This window comes from Musa acuminata, chromosome BXJ1-10 (assembly GCF_036884655.1).
Source record: "Musa acuminata AAA Group cultivar baxijiao chromosome BXJ1-10, Cavendish_Baxijiao_AAA, whole genome shotgun sequence".
NCBI classification, from domain to species: Eukaryota; Viridiplantae; Streptophyta; class Magnoliopsida; order Zingiberales; family Musaceae; genus Musa; species Musa acuminata.
In genome coordinates, this window is record NC_088336.1 from 16229849 (window position 1) to 16242641 (window position 12793).

The window sequence follows — 12793 nt, forward strand, 5'->3', positions numbered from 1 at the left end:
ATTGTTGGGTCTCGGGCTTCGTAGCTCCCGTTGACGTGTCACATCACCAGCTGGGAGTCGCTGAAGACTTCGAGGTTGCTCACATGCATCTCTAGAGCGAGGCGCAGGCCATGAAGTAGCGCCTCGTACTCGGCCTCATTGTTGGTGGCTCGGAATTGTAATCGGAGCGATCTCTCGTAGGTTTCTCCGGACGGGCCTTTGAGGATAAGTCTGACCCCAACTGCTTCGATAGTGGATGAGCCGTCCACATACAGGGTACATGTGCTCTTGTTGTTCTCCTGTCCAATAGCATGATCTTCAGGAGTTAGCTCGGAGATGAAGTCAACCAATACCTGAGCTTTGATGGCGATTCTGGGGGAGTACTGAATGTCGAATTCGTCGAGCTCGACCGACCACCGCAGCATTCAACCCGATGCATCGAATTTGGAAAGGATTTGCTACAACGGTTGGTCGGTAATCACTTTGATTATGTGAGCTTGGAAATATGGTCGTAGCTTTCAGGTCGTCTTTATCAGTGCAAGGGTTAGCTTCTCGATCGGGGAATACCACACCTCGGGCCCGACGAGGAAGTGGCTGACATAATAGATAGGTTGTTGTGTTGGTGCTATTTCTTGAACTAACACCGAGCTGATCGCCCACGCCGAGGTCGCCAGGTAGAGACCGAGAGTTTCGCCCAGCTCGAGTGAGGCGAGTCGGGGTAAGCGAGCGAGGCATGCCTTCAACTTTTCGAAGGCTTCTTCATATTCTAGGGTCCACGTGAAGTTGTCGGCTTGCCGTAGAGCCTAGAAGAAGGGGAGGCATTTGTTGCCTGATCGTGACACGAACCTACTGAGTGCCTCTAACCTCCCAGCGAGGCGCTGTACCTCCTTGATCGAGCGGGGGGGGTGCATCTTGGTTATGGCCCAAACCTTCTCCGGGTTGGCATCTATCCCTCTCTGGTGGATGATGAAACCGAGGAACTTCCCCAAATTGACCCCAAAGATGCACTTTGCGGGGTTCGGGTGCATGTACTACCTGAGTATTTAGAACATCTCCGCTAGGTCGGCCAGGTGCGTGCTTGCAGTCTTACTCTTTACGATCATGTCGTCCACATATACTTCCATGTTTTTCCCGAGCTAGTGCTTAAACAGCTTATCGACCATTCTTTGATAAGTCGCCCTAGCGTTCTTTAGACCAAAGGGCATCACTTTGTAGCAATACACTCCTCTGTCAGTGATGAAGGCGGTGTTCTCTTGATCTTGAGGTGTCATCTGGATTTTGGTTGTAGCCCGAGAATGCGTCCATAAATGTAAGAAGTTCATAGCCTGCAGTGGCATTGACTAATTGGTCTATCTTAAGAAGTGGATAGCAGTCTTTGGGGCATACCCGATTGAGATTGGTGTAATCAACGCATATCCTCTAGCTTCCATTGGGTTTCTTAACGAGGACTACATTCGACAGCCACCAAGGGTATTTCACCTCGGTAATAAATCCTGCCCTTTTAAGGTGGTCGACCTCGTCGCTGATCGCCTTCTGCCGGTAGGGAGTAAACTTCCTTGGCCTTTGCTTCACCGACCTATCCTCGGGGTCAATGTTGAGCTGGTGCTGGGTCACCCCCAGGTCAATCCCAGGCATCTCCTCAGGGGATCATGCAAACACATTGGCATTTTCCCTAAGGAAATCGATAAGCTAGAGTTGATTCGCTTCGGAGAGTGTCATCCTGACTTTCACGGTCAGATCGAGTCGGTTCCTTTTCAGGGGTACTTCAGTGAGTTGCTCGAGGGGCTCCAGTTGCATTGGTGCCACGGGTCCCTCACGGGGATCGGAGGCGTGACTTCTCCAGGAGAGTAACCGTCGTAAGATAGCATCGCCTTGACTCTCTCAGATCGCTTCAGGATTCCCCGATCCCTACCGAAGTTGGAAACTTGATGGCCCGATGGTAGGTGGACACCACTGCTTTTAACTTGTTGAGCGTCAGTCGGCCAAGGATGATGTTGTGGGCCGAGGGTAGATCGACTACCATGAAGGTAGTCATTATCGTCTTCACTCTCGGCTCTTCCCCGATGGTGACAGGGAGGATGGTGGTCTCGAGTGGGGAGATGGAATCCCCCATGAACCTAGTGAGTGCTAACGCCATGGGGGTGAGGTCCTCCTTAGTCAAGCCAAGCTTCTTAAAGGCATCGAGGTACAGCACGTCGGTAGAGCTCCCACTGTCGACCATTACTCTTTTGACCTGAGCGTTGGCTATTTGAATGGAGATCACCAAAGCATCGTCGTGATGGGAGTGCTCGACCTCTTTGGCTCCAAAAGTGATTTCAGGCTCAAGCTCGGGTCGGGGATGTTTCTTGACTGGGCTCCAGGCGTAGGCCTTCCTCGCTGTTGAGTTACTACCGCCGGTTGCCGATCCTCCGGAGATGATGCCGATCTGCCTTTTGACGGGTCCCCTGGGACGTGGAGTTGCTTCTTGGGGTTCCTTGAGATAGCGCCCAAGGTGACCTCTTCGGATCAGGTCCTCGATTTGATTCTAGAGGTCACGGTAGTCTTCCGTGTCATGACCGTAGTCTCGGTGGAACCTGCAATATTTGGACCAGTCTTTATGAGTAGCTTTCATGGGGTTGGGCTATCGTAAGAGGCCCTTCTCCCTGATTTGGAGGAAGATCTCGATACGAGATGCATTCAGAGGGAGAGGCGGGGGCCTCGGGAGCAGCAGCTCTTGTCGGTCGGGTCTCCAGCGGGGCTGCTGAGGTCATTCCTCGGGATTATTCCGCCCTTGGCCTCTTCCCGTCCATGCACCTTCCCACCACCAGAGCTTTGGCGGCGATGTACTGGTTGACGCGCTGGAGCATCTCGGGGATGGTTAATGGCGACTTCTCGATCAACGACCAGAAGAACCTTGAAGGCTTCAAACCCATCAGAAACGCCTGCATGATTAAAGAAGGATGAGCATCCAGGAATCCCTAGATTTTAGTGGTGAAACATGCCACAAACTGAGAGAGCGACTCGTCTTGATGCTGGGATAACGTGAGCAAGGTGGCCATAGAAGGCTTGGGTCGCACGTTGGCGAGGAAATTCTACTCGAACTCCCTGGCGAGCTGGTCAAAAGACGAGACCGAGGACGGGCGTAACCGGTTGAACCATGCTCGTGTCAGTCCCTTGAAGGTGGTCGGGAATGCTCGACATATCAGTGCATTGGAGGTGCCATAGAGGGCCATCTGAGCCTGAAATGCGGCGATGTGCTCTGCAGGATCGGAGCCACCGTTGTACGTCTCCAATGTTGGTAGCCTAAAGTTGAGGGGTACAGGCTTGTCCTGTACTTCCTAAGTAAAAGGGGATCCGCCCAAGTTACCTTCGCTCGACTCACCCCGCGACTTCTGGAACCCGCATTGGAACTTGTCCAGGCACTGGTTGACCCGGGACAATTGGATCCTGAACGAGTCATCCGCTGAGTCGGACGATATGGTGTTAGGTTCGAAGTGGGGCAGAGTGATTCGGTAGGGTGTGGGTATGCTCTACTCGGGCGGACCTCTTGGGTCCATCATATGCTCTCAGGCTTCTCCCGTCTCGACCTGCTCCCTGCTCGGCCTTTGTCATGTCGGGTCGGTCGGGGGAGCCACTAGCCACACGAGCTAGGGAATGAGTGGGATGATCGTTTGCATCATCCCCGCCATTCCTTGTACTTGCTTGGTCAGGCTATGGAATGCCTCAGGCGACATGGCCGAGGGTCCAGTGGTAAGTTCGGGGGGTGACAACCCTGGGTCATTGAACATGCACCAATAGCAATCTGGCATCGAGGCCGAAATCCCTTCGTCTCGGAGGACAAGGAGGGGCTGGTCTTCGGGTCTGACAGAAGGGTGGTCAGTCGGTGGTTCTCCCTCGAGGAGAGCTCCTGCGAGATGCTCCTGTGACATAGCCCTCCTTCTAGCACCAAAAATGTTAGTGAACAGATGCACTATGACTGATGAGTCAGCATGGTTTGATTCGTGGGTCGATATCGGGAGTCTTCGGCCGGGTAGGTTGGTTGCCGAGGTCGGAAAGCTGGTAGGTGGCTCTTGTTCAAGACGTTGGATGACAACTCTCTGTCGGGATGCTGGTCGACACGTCGGGGGGAGGCAACCTCTCTTGATTGAGATGATCTTGCTTCGGGGATGATCGCTCTCCTGCACAGAAGGCCTCGTCGGATGATCACCGACTGTGGCCCCTCGATCAGTAAGTTAGTATGGGGTTTTGCCTTTTTCTCTCTCTCTTGTGCCAGATGCCAACCAGAGGTTTTTATACTATTATACGAGGGTCGATCATATACGGTTTTACTATGGTGGCCAATCCTTGAGAGGTGAGATGGTACCTTTGTACGGCCGCCATCCCGGGGTGCACGGAATGATGCCATACGACGCCGTCCGGGGCTTACTGGGACGAGACATACCGAGCATCGTCTTGGTACGGTCCCTGGCTCGGCGCGTAAGGGTGCTCCTCTTGCTGATTTGGCTGTAGCATGATATGACATCGATCGTGACGTGACCTGAACTCCAAAATATACCTTATCATACACTTTGGAGTCCGTATAGATTTAAGCCATGTGAGTTGGTTCTGTTGAGCAACCTTGAGGCATGGAATGTTATGGCATAACATTCGTCCTTTAGGGCACTAGATAGGTGGTGATTTTTATAGGTTGTAATAATTTTGCTATCCCATTGATTCATAACGAGAAACCCAATACCAACGAGAGAAGAAAAGGAATCAAACGAGCCATTACAGAATAGGGTGTAGGTGTGTTGGAGGGTGGGTTGCTGGTGAAGACGCAAAGGGTTGGATGTGGAGAAAAGGGAGAGTGGGATGGGCAGGAAGATCTCTTAAGGAGGGTCTTGGATTCTAGAGTAAGAGCAATCGCCTTGCACCATATGGATCCGATTTGACATTGAGGATTACGAAAATAGCAATCCTTTCTGTGTTTCCAAATGAGCCAAAGACTATTGGCATTAAAAGCTTTTAAGAAGACAACAAAAGAGTGATTTAATTCATCTTGTTCGTCAAGCCAGATGTCATGCAACCATGATTCAAGATAAGTATAGTTATACAAAATAGAAGTAGTGAACCGAGAGATGAGGAGTCTTTTCTATAGAATTTTTCAAAGAAAATTTTGAAGTAACCAAAAGAATTGATATGCTTGTTATCTACATATTGTCTTGATTCTTTTTATTTTGTCCACTGTTTATTCAAGCCATCTTAAAATCCATGAATAGCTGATTTTGATGAAAAATCATATAAATTATTTTTTCTAGTTTCCAATAAGTAGTGTTCATTATGGTTAAAGATATTTGCTAAAACTTTGTTGTGAGAAACTTCAACTACTGAGGTATTGTTATGAACCAGGAAATGTATTCATCAAGGCCCAATATAGTTTCGAATTATACCAATGGTACATGTAAGACATAGTCTAGTGACAACTCTATGTCATGACGTACTCTTTAGTTTCGCCTATGAACAGTCGTTTCTTATTCGAGTTTCTTATCATATCTAATACTAAGTCAAGACACATTGTCCATTCGTGCCAGTGAAGACACATTTAGACATGCGCAGTAGTACACCAAACATGACCATCTCATCATGAGTGAGAAGATTTCCGTGAATAACAAGCCTGAAAATAATATCATGTGTTAAGAGTAATGCCATCTAACAGGCTGCATTTTGATTCTGATTGCATTCCAATCCTGGCTTATGCTGAAACCATTGTCTCCCCAACAGGCAACCAAGTGTGTTGATCTAATTTTGATACATTTGAGTTGTAGATTGCTGTCTAAGAACTCCTCTGTCATCAGTTTGCTTATTTTAATCTGCTCGTTCTTAAGCAAAATGGAACCTGGAGCATGATAGATTTGCTTCTGAAAACCAGCTAACTAAGATCTCAGATCCATAATCCTTTCCTTGCGTCTGCCATTCTTTCTTTTAGCAACTCTTTCGAATTATTGTTCAAAATTTCCAGCTTCGAGTGAATCGGAACATCCTGCTCCCACTAGTTTAATTTGTGAGGACCAACAGCCTCTGACAGACAGTATCGAAGAAATTAGGGTCTTTCACCAACACATTAACGAATTCAAAGGAAAACTCTTTCCGATCTAAATTACAGATCCTTGATGATCAGATATACCAGGAAAGGTCATGGTTCTGAGCTTTCGTTCATGACAAAGGAAATTTTTGGTGACTAAAAGACTTGCCTATTGAATCCGGATGGAACAACTGTTTCTATCTAATACAGGGGTTAACATCACGTAAATATGGTGGAAGAAACCATTATTTCATGAAATAACTCAGATGTGATATGGGCTCTGTTGTCGTCGTCCTCATCGGTGCTGCTGCCGGCTCTATTTTCGTGTGAAGGACAATCTTATTTGACTTTATTAAGGATCCAAAATGGAATTGGGATTAACAATGGTGGAAGAAGCCATTATTTTGTGAACCAACTTCAATGTGAATTGGGTTCTCTGGTTGTTGTTGCCGTCGTCGTCTCTTCTGCTGCTAGCTCTATTTATCGTCGTCGTCTCTCGGGGAAATAAGACTGGTTGTTGTTACGGTCGTCGTCGTTACCCCAATTCATCCAATCTACTAGCATCAAATGAATGGTGGAGTTCGTTACCCATGTGCTACTGATATTTGGTGCTGGAAACAAAAGATTAAATATATTAATCAAGATAATTATATATATATATATATATAAATTAATGATTATGAAAATTTTAGTTATCAACTTAACAACTATTAATCATGTTTATCAATAATTAATTTTAATTTATAAAAATATAAATATTTAAAATATTAGTTTGGTGGTAATGTATCACTTACCAAAGTTCGAAAGTTTCATGATTTCGTTTAACTAATGTTTACTACAACGTTGATCGAGTGAGTTTGAAACTTTTATTTATTTATTTTTTTGAAGACAATAATTAGTTGATACCAAAATCTTAATATTATTACGGGATGGGGGGGATGATGGATCACTCAACCCGCATGCAAAACATGTGGTCTTTAACGTTTGCGAGTTGCCTCCATGCACCAAAAAAGATGAAGGGGAGCGTGAAGCGCACAACACGAGGTGGGTGATGCGACTCCTGTCGCGTCCTCCCACTCCCCCATCAAATCGGAGATCCTTTAGAGAAGTCGCTGTTGTGGAGGTGGTGGAGATATGACTCTTTGCCTTCGACTTTGTAAGCACCGTGTTGAAGATGTGACTGTCGAGAGAGAAAGAGAGAGAGAGAGAGATTTGCACCTGTTTTCACAATAGTACACACCAAAACTGGGGTGTCTTCCATTTTACGAGTTTGTTCGTGTGCTTGAACACATCTGACAAGGTTGAGATTTTGTCTGTCCTCTCTCACGAGATAGGAGAAGCTATCTTCTTTTTTTCCATTCTTCATTTCAAAGCACCTTTATACTTTTATGTTTCTCTTATCATAATAAATCAGCATTACATTCATGGTCTCGAAATCACATCATATTATGTATAGATCCACTCGTCGAGATTAAAAACTTGCAAAACCTCACCTTAAATGATCTCATCTGATAAAATTTTTAGTACCTAAATATTGTTGATCCCATAATATATCAATATCACTTAATAAGGATTAAAAGTTTGAGATAACTTTTATGAAAATGTCAAACTTAGCTAATAAAGATGGCTGCGTTCCAATCTCGTCTTTTTCATCAAAACAATCAATGGACTGGTCGACTTGAAATGACAGTGGGCAAGACTAACAGCTTGCAATGTAAAGAAAGATTCACACTTGAATGCCATCACCAAAGGGTCAGACTCATCTAAATATTTAAATGCATACGAGGCCACACCTAAAAGAGAGGAGAGGGTGCATATATTAAGACAGGCACCCAATACCAAATAGGGCAAAGTCGCTGCACGAAACCCATGAAGCATGACTTTGTTCGGTTGTTGGCCTCCTCCATGCAAATTCCAATAATACATCTCAATCTATCACATGCACGACGACGTCACACAATTCAATCCAATCCCCCACCCTTCAAATCGTCGGTCACTTGTTATTTTTCTTGTTCTTGACTTGTATATATAGTAGAATCTCAAATTTCATTATATATATATATTTGTGTAAAACCCTAATTCTAGCCCCATATCGAACATGGGAGGAGATCTAAGTTGGTCGATCGTTAACATATGTTTAAGTATCTTGTTGAGTCGCGTAGTTCCGAGTCCTCAAATTAACATGTCAATTGTTCCTATCGGTCAGGTGATGACAATATACCAAAGAAGTCACATCATTTATGAATAAAAAAAGAAAAAAGTTAAAGAGACAATTTAGTCTACGACACGTGTGAATCAAGTGCTATATATATATATATATATATTTTATTTGTTTTTCCTTGTGTGATCGCATCAAACCTTTAGTTTTGGATGATTTCGAAGAGAAAGTTTGGCATAGAAAACGACCCATCTTTTCTAAGAAAGTTTCATACAATGTGAAGAAAATAAACTATAAAAAAAACACATGAATGAAAAGTATGATTATATAAAGACAAGCTCAAAGGATGGTGGATTAATTCATAGATTGATTATGAGTTATTTAGGCTTACAGAGAAGCATTATAAAATTGGAGCTTTCTCTAACTAAGAACATATTATTACACCTTGAGGTTTGAAGTTGAAAATTGTCATAATCCTACGAGTAGGGGTACAATTAGAATCGTAATCGAATTGTCTAGAAATGAAATGAAATCGAATCGAATCAATGTTTCGATAGTTCTGAATCGGACTGAAACCCAAGGTTCTGAGGTCGTACGATTCGATTTTAGTTTTTAGAAATTGGAATCGAAAGCTGAGGATTCCAAAACGGATAAATAAATAAAAAAAAGAGTAAAATATTAATAAGTTTCATGGTGCAATGATTGGTATCTTAATTTAAAGCCTATTTATGTAGATGAGAATCTTGATGAGGTAATTTATTTTTATTATTATTATTGTTTTTTATCAGTTTAAAACGATGGATATAATCAAAATTAAAACTAAACTGCAGTAATCAGAATCGGAACCATATGGAACCAGTTTGATTTCGATTTCCAATTTTACATAACTGAAATCAGTGGTTTCGAAACAACAGTGAGAATAAATCATTAGGTTTTTCTGTTTCTCTCTACATTTATTGAGTGTATTTTTTTTTTCTGTATGAAAAATCTGATTAAAGAACACTTAAAATTTGCTTAAAAATGATCTGATAAGCCGGAAAACTAGAAAAAAGACACTCAGATCCGTCGGTCATCCCTACTTCACGGCAAGATTGAGGACGAAATTTACTACCCAAAGCCGAACTCAAAAGCATCAAAGTGTGGAAACTGATACATCTCTGTTCTAACTTGTTCCTCGCGAAAACTCGACCACCTTCCATCTCCTCTGTCAACACCGAACAGCTCCGCACGAAAACTCGACCACCTTCCATCTCCTCTGTCAACACAGCACAGCTCCGCACGAAAACTCGACCACCTTCCATCTCCTCTGTCAACACAGCACAGCTCACGTTCTCGTGTTCCACGTTCTGCTGTTCTGTTGCAGCAGGAAAACCACACCTCACTTTCACACCCACTGTCTCAGTCCTCTCAACCCCGCCCCCCCATCAAACCGTCCTCAGCAGGAGTGGATAAAAGTTGGACGAGACGCTACGCAAAACCTCATGCTTTCCACGTTTATATGCCGGCCCACACCTCGTGTCCAAAAGTGGTGAGACCGGTGAGGTTACACCCCCACTCTTTCAGACCTCACTGTGGCGCAGCACATTCACACAAGATTCGCCCAATAGTGTGCTACATGGGTTCAACGTACCGGGTGCTGATGCCAGCCCAACCACGCTCTTATAAGACCGACCTCGGTCTGCATGTCTTGTCACCGAGGATCGTCGAGCTTCTTCTTCGCCGAGCTCACAGCAGATCACCATGAACGTAGTACAGGAGTGGCCCGAGCCAGTCGTCCGTGTCCAGACCTTGGCCGATGCCCAGGTGATCCCCGAGAGGTACATCAAGCTACCATCCGAGAGACCACACCCTTCTTCAGCGGCAGGCGGCGCAGGAAGCCTTCCCATGGTCGACCTCGGCGGCCTCAAGCGTGGCGCAGCGGAGAGGCAGGCGACCTTGCTCGCCGTGTCGGATGCATGCAGAGACTGGGGGTTCTTCCAGGTGGTGAACCACGGGGTGAGCTTGGAGCTGATGGCCAGGATGAGGGAGGTGTGGAAGGGGTTCTTCGATCTCCCCATGGAGGAGAAGCAAGCTTACGCCAATTCCCCCGTCACCTTCGAGGGCTACGGCAGCCGACTGGGCGTCAAGAAGGGCGCCATTCTGGACTGGGGAGACTACTACTTCCTTCCGCTGTTCCCTCACTCGATCAAGAACTACGACAAGTGGCCTTCCCTTCCTGCTTCCTTGAGGTATATATCCACGTAGATTCACAGAGATCCATGCATGCATGTTCCTCTACACTTTTCTGGTCTTCATCATCATCTGATGATCAGGGAAACGACTGAAGAATACGGTGAGGAACTGGTGAAGCTGTGCGGGGTGATACAGAATGTGCTCTCGTTAACCCTAGGATTGGACGAAGGGTTCCTTCACAGGGAATTCGGAGAAGCTGGAGCAGGACTGAGGGTTAACTACTATCCCAAGTGTCCGCAGCCGGACCTCACCCTCGGCCTCTCCCCCCACTCCGACCCAGGAGGTTTGACCATTCTCCTCACCGATGACCAGGTGAAAGGTTTGCAGGTGCGCAAGGGCGGCTCATGGATCACGGTGGAGCCGATTCCCGATGCTTTCGTCGTCAATGTCGGCGACCAAATCCAGGTTTGCTTCCTCCTATATGGTTCATGTTTTTGCCTTGATCCTTTCTCATCTGCATGCACGTCGATGTGTGTGTGATATATGAGGAAGTGTTCTTAGAGATTCGATCGAAACAGTGCTCTTTCGCGTTGTAGTGTCCATCCACTGCATGCAGAAGCTGTGCATGCATGGACATGATAGAATTCATGCTCTAAGCTGTGCTTCCAAAATATGCCAAAACTGAGACAACAAAAAAGGTTGTGCAAAATACTCGAAATTTCGATACTAAATGCAATCATTTTTCTCTTCTAATTAATACACTAAATTTAATCATAATATAATGCCATATATTAATACACAAAAAAAACCACGAAGAACTCTGAAATATCTAAGATAGTCAAATGTTTCATATGCGCGGGAGAAGCTTAATTATAATACCAGTGTCTAAGTGTTTGGTCACTTCATCCAAATAATATTAACATGCATGTCAAAAATCTTCTAAAAGAATCATCAACTAAGAACAGGGGGTAGATAGATAAGATTTGGATGATAACTAAACATCGGGAAAGAAACTTGTGATTTGCATCGATAAGGCTATCTTCTACCTTTTGTAAGGTAAGTGTCCAGAGCATGCAGCCACGTGCTCATCTCTCCTTCTTCACGCCCTTCTTTCCATCTCTAGCATGTTCTTCCTTGGTGATTTGACTGTTAACCTAAAGTCCTGTCAACGCTTGATAGATTTGTGCCATCATCTCTCTCTCTCTCTCTCTCTCTCCCTCTCCCTCTCGTTATCTTTCCAATCACAGAAACGAAACCATATGCTTTTTAATGCACCTCAAAAGTTGCTCTCATTGAGTTCATGTGTTCTAGCTGTGTGTGAGATGGAGAGGAAGAGAGAGAGGCTTTGATTACTTGGGAATTGCATGCTCTTCTTGGCCACGCAGGTGCTGACCAATGGGAGGTACAAGAGCGTGGAGCACCGGGTGGCGGTGAATGCAGCAACGGAGAGGCTCTCCATGGCTTTCTTCTACAACCCCCAAGATGACTTGCTCATCCACCCTGCCAAAGAGCTTGTGGCAGATGGCACATCCCCCATGTACAAGCCGAAGACCTTCAAGGAGTACAAGCTGTGCATGAGGATGTTGGGCCCTTGTGGGAAGATGCTGGCCGACGCCATGGAAGCTACTTAATTAATAAGCATCAGAATTGAGGGATACCAAACAATTCGTTCAGCTTCAAGGATATGCCGTACTCATTGCTATTATTTGGTGATTAGAAGTAAATGATTTTGTTGTTGTTGGCATTTACGGTTTTGTTATTATTGTCGTCGTTAAATAATCTATCGTCGGTGATGTTGTGATTGAATTATTAGTAGACGCTAGTTTTGCTTGTGCAAAGCTAGGTATATGAGGAAGCTCAATAGTTGAATGTGTTTCGCTCTAGTGGCATATGCATACGTTCTCTCTCTCCATGTATATATTTTGAAAGATTGGAAACAATGTTGAAGCTGTATCTACTGCATAATGTTAGAAAAATAAACTTGATTTATTATGCTCACTAAAATGTATGAAGATATTTAGATAACTATAAGGTCTCTTAGATAATTATACATACATATATATACATATATATATATATATATATATATATATATATATATATATATATATATATATATATATATATATATTTATTGAAACCTGATTTTAATGGATCGGATAAACCCAATCTAGAGGAAAAGAAAAAAAGATTCTATTGTCCTTGCATGAGAGTTCATTTATATTATATAAATTAATTAAATCTTAAGTTATGATGCTTGATGATAAGCGCGTTTAGTCTTATATCGATTGAGTAGTAGGAAATCAAAATTTAGAGTCAAACAATTACCTCTACTCTAGAGACACATTCTGGATCCACCTTAAGAATTCAAAACTGTGCAGGGATAATTATAGAGCAGATAATTTCTCATGAGCTGACATGATAAAATCGAATGAGAACCATCC

The 12793-nt window shown here is 44.4% G+C and overlaps 1 protein-coding gene across 1 annotated transcript; it reads left to right on the forward strand.

The window, feature by feature from the left end:
• The first annotated feature begins 9874 nt into the window (after positions 1-9874).
• LOC135594890 (jasmonate-induced oxygenase 2-like) lies at positions 9875-12161 on the forward strand. Its single transcript, XM_065085397.1, has 3 exons — positions 9875-10405; positions 10490-10814; positions 11735-12161. Exons 1-3 carry the CDS (start codon positions 9918-9920, stop codon positions 11978-11980), a joined length of 1059 nt encoding a protein of 352 aa, XP_064941469.1. The 5' UTR covers positions 9875-9917; the 3' UTR covers positions 11981-12161.
• The last annotated feature ends 632 nt before the right edge of the window (positions 12162-12793 follow it).